At 37.8% G+C, this 12,654-nt stretch overlaps 1 protein-coding gene across 1 annotated transcript; it reads right to left on the reverse strand.

The window, feature by feature from the left end:
* Window positions 1–928: 928 nt before the first annotated feature.
* Window positions 929–11,606, reverse strand: LOC143876846 (beta-galactosidase 15-like). Its single transcript, XM_077378534.1, has 19 exons — window positions 11,242–11,606; window positions 7,314–7,409; window positions 7,109–7,221; window positions 6,950–7,016; window positions 6,760–6,852; window positions 6,501–6,644; window positions 6,303–6,391; window positions 5,928–6,033; window positions 5,507–5,594; window positions 4,851–4,969; window positions 4,603–4,764; window positions 3,668–3,861; window positions 3,427–3,530; window positions 3,072–3,169; window positions 2,599–2,712; window positions 2,355–2,462; window positions 1,929–2,137; window positions 1,272–1,548; window positions 929–1,118 (listed from the first exon to the last, which is right to left on the reverse strand). The coding sequence occupies exons 1-19, from the start codon at window positions 11,443–11,445 to the stop codon at window positions 1,011–1,013; spliced, it is 2,493 nt and encodes an 830-aa protein (XP_077234649.1). The 5' UTR covers window positions 11,446–11,606; the 3' UTR covers window positions 929–1,010.
* Window positions 11,607–12,654: the final 1,048 nt, after the last annotated feature.

The following is a 12,654-nucleotide window of genomic DNA, read 5'->3' on the forward strand; positions in this document are numbered from 1 at the left end:
GAAGAGTCCACTTCAACCATTTTATTACATTAAGTGAATCCCCTTCCTCACATCATCCCAAATGTCATGATCTATCAACTTGATTCCTTGATAGAGAGTTGTTACCTATGTCTCACTGGAATTGGCATTCCCAATGGAGCCTGCGAACGCCCATCACGTACAACTATCATGATCACGAAGAAGACCGCCTACTCATGCCGGTCCATGACTCCCCAAGTTAGAACCATCAAAGTTTAGTTTGAGATGACTCTCCACAGGAGGGACCCAAAACTACGCTACGATATGCCTCTGACCTTATTAACCATTTATTTCTGCTCAATAAAGAGATGGGACTCAAATGCATTGGTGTATGGCCTATTCACTTGAATTTTGATTACATTATTCTACGGTACGATATAATGTAGAAACACTTTGAATTTAGGAAATTCGAACGCAAGCAAATTAATAAAAGGACAGAAAATTTTCATATTATACTGGCTTCAAAATAAATATGATTTAATTGAAAAACAATTGAGGACGAGTTAGCAAAATTTATGATGGTTATTTTGATAGTTTCTAATAATGATTATGTCATGATGTCTTGCCTCTCTAAAAACGAGAATCTAACAATTAGGACCTAATCACTATTATAATATAATGGCGCATTCTTGTATCAATATGGGCCATTCATCTTGTGGCTCCCAATCTGGCCCCTCCATGTCCAAAAAATCAATGCTAATTTGACATTCATAACTCTCCATCTGTATATTGGCGATTGAGTGTAGACCCTTAACAACCTTTTAGGGATGTTCAGCATAGGATACCAAGCTGAGATTTATTTTTATTCTTGGATAGATTTTCCATCCTTTGTTTCTTTCCCTTCTGTTTGTGCTTATTTCCAAGTTATCAAGTTCAGAAATTGCTAGCCATGAAAAAGAAAGAGAGATAGAAAGAAAAATAAATCTTTTATTAAAGAGAGTAATTAAAAAGGAAATTTCAAATACATAGGAAAAAAAAAAACAATCCTCTCTTTAACAAGTAGCCTGCACTGCCAGCCTCTTCGTTATATTGCCACATCCGCTTGACCCGAGCACGTCTTCTGATACATTGATCGAACAACTTGTTTTCCCTACGCACGCCTGTCAAAAAAATATAAAAAAAATTAACTATATTTTATTAGAAAATATGAGCTTAATGACATTTTAAAGAGTGCAACCCCATTTTACATACAATGATATGATTTTAAATGAGAAAATTAAGGAGAAGCGTGCGAGCGTGGGTGTATAAATTACCTTCTGCACGGCCGAGAAGGCGGTGTTGGCCTCGCACGTGCCTTTTTGGAATGACCCGCATGTGCCTTGAGGGTTCCCATAGCTAGCAAATTGAATCTGTGAGATGGTTCTGCCGCCCTGACAAGATAGTTCTAGTGCGCTCCCTTCGTAAACGTTCGCACATGCGGTCCCAACAGTGACTGTCTGGAAAGTCACTTGTGTCGGATTGCCGCCGACTTCTTCGAACAGGATCAAAGTGTTAATGCCCGACCTGAGGAATGATCGGGGCACATGGTACCTAATAGAATTTCACATAAGGGGTTAGGAGTTAGGACTTAATTAGTTTTAAGAAAAAAAAAAGGAATCCTTTCATATCTTGATTTTCTTTATAATACAATAGATGAAGGCATTGGTGAGGCATGAAAAAAGTAAGAAAGATCAATTTCAAATTCATATAAATTAGCTTAATTCTCTTAAAACCCATTTGTAAGCAATTTTCATGTTAGTTTTAGAAGGATGTATTTGACTATTTAACATGGATATAGAAATACCAGCCCAATGACATAAAAAATAATAAGTTAAAAGTTGTTTCACTTGAGTAAGAAAAAGGGGGAAATATATCATTTCCTTTTTCTTTTCAAAGATAGAAAGAATGAAGAAGGATATAGAGAGGTTTACCATCTCTGAGAAGGCTGGCCGCAGCCAGTGAGACATTTTCTCTCATCGTATTGTCCTCGGTAATCGCATTTGCCACACCAATCGTCAGGGGCAGTGAAGTTGGTCCAATATCTTCCGAGACTTTGTCCATTAACCCAAGCCTGGCCCTTTCCCATCCCTTGCAAGTCCACTACCACTGCCTCTTCACCAAGAGGTGCCTTAAAAGTTGTCTGAAACAAGCAATTTAAATTAACTTCATGGCCTTTATATCAACACATGTAATGGTTAGACAGAACAAGTGGTCTAGCCCAAATGCTAAGAGGTGCAACTCGGGTCGGGTTCAACCCGAAAAAAACTCGGGTTGGGTCGGGTTGAGTTCAGGTTCGGGTTCGGATTCATATATAAAAGCACGTACATTACATAAATACATATATAATGAGTGATTACCTTGTACCATGTCATCATCCTATTGATACGAAGTTCATCTGTACTCCATTTGAAGACATGGCGGGAGTTTTCAGAGTATAGTTGTTGCTGCTCTCCATTCAACCCAATCTGCGTGTTGCGCGTCACAATAAAAATAAAGAGGCAATGTGGGATAGAGGGACAGATTCCGGGGAAGAACCAAGAAAAACATATGTAAAACAGCCAATTATAGTGGAAATAACATGCTTTTAGTTTTTTATTTCACCTTGTATGACCACTTGTTTGATGATAAGTCCATGGTAGTATTTCCTTCCCCGATCAGTTGAACCGGACCGCCCACTATTCCGGCAGTTTGTAAGTCAAAAAAGGCACCATAATTCTGCCCACCCAAAAATATTAAAAACCCAGTAACTTTAATTATCTGAAGAACATTATACCAAACAATTAAGGAAATATAAAGAGATTTGAGTTTTTTGGATTTTTCTTTTTGGAATTCAAGTTGGATTTTTCCTTTTGTCTAAGAACAGAAGTTATTTTATCCACTGACAAACTTGCAACATCTATTCATGTTCAAGCTTTGATCATGGATAAAATATTAGCACACGAAAATTTTGAACCACGCACAAGTAGGGCATAATAAGTGTCTTTTAGGAAGGAAAGTAGAAGCCACTTTCCTTTTAGCATTTTACTATGTTAATTGATGAACAAAATAACCATGTAAGCAAATAGTATACTAACCCCTAAGCCGACTGTGGCACTGAGTAAAGTTATTTGGTTCGTCTGGCGTTTTAACGTGACTGGCACCTCAAGCAAGAAGCTGTAACCGTGTTGTGATGCTGTTTCAATAAATAAACAAAACAGCTTAAAGGTTTGCATATTTGGTAGGTTTGTGGCAAAATTATATAAATTTGGTGATACTGGCTCCTCAGGTCAATCTTTTTTTGTATGTAAAAATGTAAGAAATTTAGAAATATTTTTCTTTTTCAAACTTTCCGAGGAATGTCCTGCTATCCAATAAACAAGGCCTAAAAATACAAATGCTACTTGTTTTGAGAGAAAAAAGAAAATTAAAAAGATATGCTATTATACTTACCAACATGCTTTCCATTGACGAACGCCCGAAGAGCGTGGCCCGTTGTATTCACACGTAGGGTCATCTGCTTACCCCAGACAGCACTATTCTTGTTGATTTTTACGCTGCAATAGCAAAGGATATAAAAGAAAATAAAAAATAAAAAACAAAAAAAAATTGAAAACTAATTTATAAATGTTAAATTTTATATTTCAGGGGATTCATTAAAAAAAAAAGTAGTTAAGTGAAATACAAAACTTACTTAGTCATGTACCACAAGTAGTCAGAACTATCTCCGGTCACCTTGATTTGATCTAGAAGTTGCTGTGCAGCATAGGAGCCTTTACCATTGAGGGTGTCCTTGATTTTCTCTCCCCTCCATGCCCAATTCAATTGGGCCGGTTCATCTTCGGCCTTGTTCGGTATCATCGCCATTATAGAAGTCTGAGTGCTAACCTGTAGAAGTATATAATAATAACAATATCAACAAAATTGTAATAATAATAACAAGAAGAAATATCTCAAATTTTCATAAATAAAAGAATAAAATTAAGTTGATTTTTTTAAAAATTTAAAAGAAAATTGTGGGAAGCATGTTTCTACACAGGTATAGTCGTATAGACATCTATAAATTATACATAACATGCTTCTTTGAATTCCTTTGCCATTCGTTTTCTTTCCATGGAAATTTTTTATGCCCCACCCTATGCATGATTTGGGTGGAGATGGTGTCCCATTCTTGGGTGTAAAATGTTGATAGGGTGAGTCCCAACTCCAATGAAACCCATGCATCGGGTGAGGCCCACAATTTTACTTCATGCTTTTATGGGCTGAGCCCCGCGGTCTCCACCCAAGCTCGTGCATAGGGTTGGGCCCACCATTTTACACCTCATGTGTTGAAGGGTTGGGGCCCATTATTTTACACCCACCCTAGCATGCATGGCCCAAGAATTCTAGAATATTTTTTGTTGTTAAAAGTTAATGTTTTAGTCCAGACATATTTATTCATATTCTATGATCAAATGGCTAAAAATACTATGAAAGATTTCAGCTTTGTGTCATGTAGAATTTGGATCATGTACGAAGGCTCAATTCAAGCTTCTCATGGTCTTCCCCGATTAAGAGTTTCTCATAGTATTCTCCAATACCAGAAGTACTTCAATTATAACCAAAATGACATTAAAAAGAGTAGCTTACCTTTGCAGTGTTGTAGACTTCCTGCTTGCAATCAGGAAGAATGCTAACAGACCATGCAGGTACAAAGTACTCGTTGCCTTGGAAGGTGACATTGGCATCATTCCAATTGTTGGTGTTACTCAAAAAGCACCCAGAAGTTCCATCAGCGGTGTAGATTGTTGCCTGAAAGCAATTTGATCTCGTTTAAGTCGGCCATTAGAGAAAAAAAAAAAAAAAAAAGATTAGAAAGAATTGATCCTGCGGCTGACCTTCGTTCCGCTGCCGAAATCGGTGGTGGTCACGTCTCCGTGGGTGAGAACCTTCTCCATTGACTTAAGGGCAGCATGTAGTTGCTTCAAATGACCCCACTTGGGTTGCCTCAAATTTCCTAAGAAATCGAAATGTGTGAATTTCATTATAATTATGGGAGAGGAAACTATTTTCATGCACATAAAGAAAGTATCAAAAGAAAGGTCTAAATAGGGTGGCAATTTTGCTATCTACTAGGTATTTCATGGTATAACTATAAATACTTAAAATTGCATTTCACAAATTAATTCAAGGTAAAAGTAGAGTGCAAGAAGTCATTTTGGGAATAAATGGTATAAAATAATTGAAAGGGAGGATGTATTTGCTATCTTAAAATCTGAATTGATTAAGTATAAAAGTTCTGATTGTGAAGGAGAACAAAAGCCTTAAATAAACCATATTTCTACTGAAGACACATTAAGTATACAAAACAGTAAAACATAAAAATCCAGGCATTTTTCATTATTAAATCTAATGAAAATTTGGAACAGAGATTGGTTTAACAATCAACGCCAGGCCATTTGATACTTGGATGCTATCAACTGTGTAAAATAAGCACTACACTGTATTTTTGCTGGCTTTGTACTTTTTAATTAAAGATTGAATTAGTAATTACCATATTCATCGAGGGGAGCATCATAATCGTAAGACGTTGTGACGTAGGGACCTCCTGATGTGCGACCAAAGTTGGTACCACCATGGTACTGTAATCATGCAAAATACATTAATTTCCAGAGAACTTACATATAAAAAATCCAATGCATGCACAGGCATTCATATGCAAGCATGTGCTTAGACTAAAATGTATATACATATGTCTATATTGGGTCCTACTTAAAGATTTTTCATGGAAGTAAATGCGTGTATACATGTCCCCACTTAGTCATCCATTCCCTTGAGATTAGATACATGATCTATGCATGCATTTACGTATCTATGTATGCATCCATGGAGAGAGAGAGAGAGAGAGAGAGAGAGAGAGAGAGAGAGAGAGAGAGAGAGAGAGAGAGAGAGAGAGAGAGAGAGAGAGGACTAACCATGTAGTAGTTTTGCAAAGTACCACCTTCTTGGAAGAAGCGTGCAACTGCATAAGCTACATCTTCAGCTGGTCTATGCGGATTTTTTTGACCCCATTTGTTGAACCTGAAAGTAATTCTCATTTCAAAAATCTAAATTACATTTCTATAAATGGGAAGTCTATGGGTAAAAATTTCCAAATAGGACAGAAGATTACATTTCTAACACCCCATTTGACTCTGTTTCTTTCAGAGGAAAATGGGCATAAAACAAAATTTACGCCCATTTTATGTAGGAATTTTTACGTCAAAAGAAACAGAGCAAAATGAGAAATCTAAGAGTAAAATTTTACATATAATACTGAAGTAAATGAGAAAGAAAAAGCAAAATCCTACCAGCCGGTCCAATTTTCAGTCCACATCTTTGGGCTGTTGGGATTGTTTGGCTTAAACGAATCACAGTAAAATCCGTTGCATGTGTTGATCTGAAACAAGCCGAAAAATGCATAAAGACTACAAGACTAATGACATTGTTCTAAAAATTAGAACCACATTTTATACTTGTTATCCAAAGGAAAAGAAAAATAATTGTACCAATGGTTGTGGAGCATCATTTTGTTGGCACATAATCCATGGGACACCAACGTCGAGGGCTACTGCCATATTTGCACACCATTGCATGTATCTTTTCCCTGCTTCTCCATAAGCCCATTGGACGTTTCCGTATTCATTTTCGATCTGTTACAGAAAAATTAAAATTCATGCTACTTTAACTAAGTACAAGTCTGTGTGAGTGAGTGTGAAATGTAAAATAATTTTGATTCAATTATACAAAAATAGTAATTAAATGGACCTGGGTGAGGATGATTGGCCCTCCTTGTGGTGCTAAGAGTTTCTCTTGCCTAACCATGTTCACTATAAGAGTAGTGAAATTTTGCATCTCATCCTGCATATAAAAAAAACTCATAAATAATTTGTAGAAATAGTTTACCACGACAATAACATCACTAGTAAAAAAAGAGTACGAGAAATAGATATAAAACCTTGTATATTTGATTATCAGTCCTAATTTGAATCCCAGGAATTTGGTGCAGCCATACAGGAAATCCCCTGAATGAAAAGTGTGCATATATAAATGAATTAATGATAAAAAATCCTTAGAGACGTCATTTTATTAGTTAATTGAATAATTTCAAAATTACCCATAATTCCATTCTGCACAAACATAAGGTCCAATCCTAAGAATGACATACAACCCTGCTTGTTGTACTGTCTTTATAAATCTAATGAGATCATGATTCTCCTCAAAGTTATACTGCAAAAATGAAGAGAAGTGCAGTAATAATATCAGTACCAATAATTTATTTATTTAGTTGAAAATAAATTTTTTTGGAAAGAGATTAAAACCTCGCGACGACGGGGCTCGTGGATATCCCAAAAGACGTATGTCTCAATTGCATCGAGACCTCCTTCCTTTGCTTTCTGTACCAGATCAGGCCACATCTGAAAACCAAGAAGAAACCAGTAAGAACACATGCAAGAATATACACAGAACACAGAAAGATAAAACGAAATATTTCCTTGAACCAACAAGTTTGGAAGAAATGTAGCTCATTCTTATCCCTTTTCTAGAAAGGAATAAAAAATAAAGTTAAATCTCATGTCCAATTATAAAATTAATCAAAATAGGAAAAGAGCATTGGGATGTATACTAAAAGTCCCAAAAAGTGTTGAAATTGTGTTCATCCTTTTATATTTCCTAATAATGGTAGAAGGAGAATTTGATGTAAGTTACTGCTTGAGAATATGGAGCCATCAACAAGAAGGGACAAAAACCCACCACTTCTTTGAAAAGAAGAATAAAATGAGACTTAAACTATTCAATTTCTCTGTTTTGTACCCACCACTTTTATGAAAAGAAGATAAAAAAAACCCACCAATTTTTTTTACGATTTGGGGTGAAACATAAACTGTTGTTTTTACCTTTTCAGCCCCTTGGGTTTGTTTATTTTTGTTCCCATTGATGGGGGGATTTTTGCCTATCCACCCTCTATTTGTTCATGGCCTCTTTTATGTGAATGCTTTATTCTTTTGTTTGTTTCGAATATAGACTTTTTTTTTTAATTAGAAAAAATGTCAAACAAAACTAGAAAAGATTTCCCATCATAAGAAACAAAGGTCAGATGAATGCTAATTCGGTATTGGCAAACAGAAAATCTAAACTAAAACAGAGTCTAACCCATTGTGCCACTCCCTGAATGAAACCATCCACTATCTATCCAGGATGATCTAACCTTCAGAAACGCCTAAGAAGGGGGAAGAAGAAGCCCAAACCTTGCATCTATTGATCCTTTCTCCAATAGTAGGTTACGGACTCCCAATCAGCCGGGCGATTAATCGCGTCTTTGCTCAGACACCATGCTCGCGTCTTTGAGAGATCTCGCCAATCTTCCCACCTTAATCTGCGATCTGGACAGCCGGATCAATTTTTCCAATTTCCGGCCGCCCAGTTCTGCTCTGATCGGTTTTGTGCTCTACCTTTTTCGTGTTCCTACGCTCTGATTCTTGGATTCCCATGGCCTCTTTTTCTGATGAAGGTCCCAATGATTCAGAGACCGAGTGCCTCTCCTACATTCAGCTGATCAAACTCAAAATTGATTCCGCCCCCAGCCCTTCCAGTTATCTTCAAAGGGTCAGGTCTTCCATTGTTAAGGGAGAGTTTGATAATCTCAATCCTTCGGTGCATGAGAAGATGAAGCTCTTAAAGGAGATTGAAAAAGAAATCTTATTCTCTCAGGATCGTCCTCCTTCCCATGCTCGATCTCCCTTAAATGAAAGCAGCTCGCACTCAAAAAAGAAGAAGAGAAATTGGAAGAAATCAAAGGTTTCTCTTCAAAATCAGATTGATGAGGAAGAAAGCCTATTATCTTCCGCTCTAGCGGCTTCTGAAGATGATCTCGATATTCTAAGCTCTCAGGACATAGAACCATCTGATCCCTCTCCTGTGCAAGATCTCGCTGGTAATGGGGGTGAAATCCAAAGGAGGATATCCAACACCGCTTCCCTGCACTTAGAAACCACCTCTTCCCCGGTTTCTGCATACCATGGCCTGGTTTTGGCCAAAACTTCCTTGGTCAAACCTGCTCTGGTTTCAGCTGTCCCTTCACTGTCAGTTCTCTCTGAAAAAGGCCATGCTGAATCCGAGTCTGTCATTCCCTTTGAAAAGGACTCCTCCCTTTCATTAAATGCTTTGATCAATTCAAGTGCATTGGGAGAGATGCAGGTCAGGGATCCAATGGACCTATCAGCAAGCAGAAATGTTGGTCCCAATGTTGCTGCCCTTGGCAGTAAAAACGCGTTGGATTTGAGTAGGTATGAATTCTCACCTGATGTTTCTGCTTCTTTTCAATTGGTTACTCCTGTGTCCTCGTCTCCCAAGGAAAAAATTCCTTCCTGCCCACCATCTTTAGAGCGGGCCTGTCCTATCCCAATCAGCCCAGACGGAAATAAAGGAAACACTGTTGTGCCTTGTCTTTATGAGAAAGCTTCTCTCAGCCCCATAGATCATTCTTGCCTTTCAACTCTAAAAAATACATGTGCAAATGTCCCTGTATCCAATGCCAGCTTGAGCAGTTCTCCTCTTAGAGACCAAATCTCTCCCTTGGGCCTTCAGCCAGCTTGTATCAGATCCATCAATTCCCTGAAGGATAAGCAAGGAGATGGGAATCCCTCCATCCCTTGGAAATCTCTATTTCAGCAACCCCCTCCTGTACCCACCAAGCTTAATCTTATCCCCCCCAAGTCTGAAGAGATAGATAGCTTAGAGCTGCTCTTCAAGGATGAAGAAACAGTGGATTCGGAGAACAAGTGGGTGAACTGTCTGGTGGGTTATTTCATTGGAAAGAGACCATATTTCATCTCTCTTAGAGAAACTCTCAGCCGCAAGTGGCATCTTCAAGGATCCCTTCAGCTCTATACTTTAGAAAATGGCTTTTTTCTATTCAAATTCTCATCTTCTGAGGATTGTACTAGAGTTCTTGAAGACACATCTCATAATTTTGGTGGTCGTCCTTTACTTCTTCAGAGATGGGATCCAGATTCTTCCATGGAGAAGAAAAGCCTTCCAGAAATCCCGATTTGGATCCGCCTTCCTGGATTACATCTAAAATTCTGGAGTTCTCATTGCCTCAGCAGGATTGCGAGCATGATAGGCAAACCTCTCTATATGGATACTCATACTGCTGAAGCAACCCGTTTGAATTATGCCCGAATGTGCATCCAAGTCAAGGCCGGTGATCCTCTTCCCGAAGCTATAACCCTTCGCACCTCTTCTGCCAGTATTCTGCAGAATATAATATATGATTGGAAACCAAAATTCTGCACTCACTGTAAAGATTTCAGCCACCTCTCTGAGAATTGTTCCCCTCTCCCTCAGAAGCCGGCCGAGCAACCAAGAAATGTGTGGAGACCAGTTCAAAAATCAATAGTTCCTATCTTGTCTAAAGAGATCATTCCCTCTAAGCCCAGCTCTATAGACTCTGAACTTGTTGAAATTCCAGTAGCCTCCCTTCTCTCTGAAGCCCATTCCTCTGCTAGAGGGGTGCCTATTGTTAATTCTCATAGAAACAGCTTTGAGGCTCTTAACATTCTCAATGGAGAGCTCCCCGGCTTGGGAGATCCAAAGGATCACCCTTCCTCCTCCTTGGGAGCTGCTAGAAACCATAGTTCAGAACCCGATGGTGAAGCTTGGCAAAAAGTCAAAAACAAAAAAAAAAGAAGAGACCCGCGCCCTCTTTTTGTTTGATGCTTATGCTTTTGTGCCATCTGTGACCTCGATCGTTGTTTATGTGAGTGTGTTTGTTATCTCTTCTTAGTTAGCCCGGGTTTGGGCATGTATTTTGCAGCTTAATTGTATCACTCTTTTCTATCAATATATCTGGTTGGGGTCCGCCTAACCCCAAATTACCCATCAAAAAAAAAAAAAACAGAAAATCTAAAGTTATTTTCGTTTTTTTAAGAAAAATGGCTATCTCAAAACGGAGCATTGTGCCAATAATTAATGCACTCTTTTAGAACTGGGTTAGTCACTCTAAGGAATGTAGAGGAGCTGTTAGATGCGACCAAGCAGCAAACAATTTTGTGCTTTTTCTTGTAAAGGGGTTATCTCTCTCTTGTTTTTTATTATTATCTTCTTGTATTTTAAGGGATTAGAGGCAAGGTTTTATGTCCTCCTCCTGCAATCTTATTAATAAAATTTTAAGGTACCGCCTCGGGTCCCTACATAAATTTCAGGTTTAAAAAAAAAACAGATCAAAACACCATAAAAGTATTTCACCTCTGCAGTGCTACGCGGGTAATGAATTGAACCCGACAACAGAACTCTTCTTTCTCCATTGATAATAATCGCCCTCCCGTCATAAGACACATCAGTGGCCGAACACAGAGAAATACAAATGAAAGAGAAAAGTAAGGAAAGAAACAAAGCTTTGAGAGGAGCCACCATCTTCATCACTTTGTCTTGATTGACAATAATACTCATAAAAATCCCAAGGTCAAGTTGCGTTTTATAGGCAAATGACAAGGGTTATCTTCAACAGATTGACGTAACTATCTGCTATTTATAGAACAGTTTTTGCTCCAATATGGATAGACTCGTTTGGGTTTTGAATGTCTTATTACGGGGTTCCGTTTTAACTACGGCCAACAAGAAACAATGAGGAAAGTTATCTTTACCATCATTATAGGCTGATTAGGCTCCTCCTAAAAAACACTCTATCGTTATCCAAATAGCAACCATAAGTCTGACCAAATGCCATTAAGAGCATCCTTTAGTATTCCTCCAAGAAAAGCTGAATCGTTGATTTTTGTGTCGATCAACTGTTGCATCGTGATGATCAACGGTCTTGATTTCACATACTTGCCCACATATGCCTCATTTAGAACCCAAAATTGCCTTTTATCAATTATCTAGCTAAAGTGATTTTATGCATAGTTTATCATTTTCCATTTTAAATCTTATTTCCTTTTCTAAATAAATGATAAAATCATGGTTTTAAATTTCGACCGAAATCTAAATTGGGAGAAGTCGAAACGTTACCGAAATTTTGTTTTCCACGAAATTTCGGGCCAAAATTTAAGGGATATCACAAAAAAATCTGGTTTTTAATCATTATTTAATATTATCGGTAATTTCGTAGAAATTTTGTACGGGATAAAATATATGGGGAGTGATAAATCGACTGCCATATATCTTAAATAGACTCCCTGTGTCTTTCTCTCTCCTCTGGGTTAGAGAGAGAAAGAGGAGAGAGACGCATGGGGAGTTGATTTATCACTGCCCTAAATTGATTTCAATAGATTTCGTCCAAAATTTTGAAATTTCGGCTGAGTACTTTAAAACCAAAAGAAATTCCTGAAATTTCTCAAAATTTCTCGAAATTTCGGTGAGGACTAAAACCGAAAGAAATTTAAAACCTCGGATAAAATAAACAAATTTTGGGAATGATATCTGCAGTCCCTTGTCTTTATAATGGCACTCCTCACCTTGCTAAATACTTTTCTGTTGAATGATACCTGAAAGTTTATTAAAGAAAAGGAGACCGAGATGGTCAAAGTACAGAATTTGAATAAAACGAAAGTCGCTAGCTCCCTCAAAAAGAATAAATCAAGGGGTTATGGCTTCAAATAATTCAAGAAAATCTTTGGATACTCCGTCCCTCACGAGACTACTACAGCGTTACAAAACGTC

The sequence above is a fragment of the Tasmannia lanceolata genome, unplaced genomic scaffold, assembly GCF_043159265.1.
Source record: "Tasmannia lanceolata isolate RefF3 unplaced genomic scaffold, GAP_Taslan_0.1 ptg000005l, whole genome shotgun sequence".
Classification (NCBI taxonomy): domain Eukaryota; kingdom Viridiplantae; phylum Streptophyta; class Magnoliopsida; order Canellales; family Winteraceae; genus Tasmannia; species Tasmannia lanceolata.

Coding starts and splice junctions, on each gene's coding strand:
- LOC143876846 (XM_077378534.1), bottom strand. CDS start 11,445: ATGAGTATTATTGTCAATCAAGACAAAGTGATGAAGATGGTGGCTCCT. Junction 7,410..11,241: donor ACCCGCGTAGCACTGCAGAG/GTGAAATACTTT, acceptor CTTGGTTTTCAG/ATGTGGCCTGATCTGGTACA. Junction 2,138..2,354: donor GGATGATGACATGGTACAAG/GTAATCACTCAT, acceptor TGCTTGTTTCAG/ACAACTTTTAAGGCACCTCT.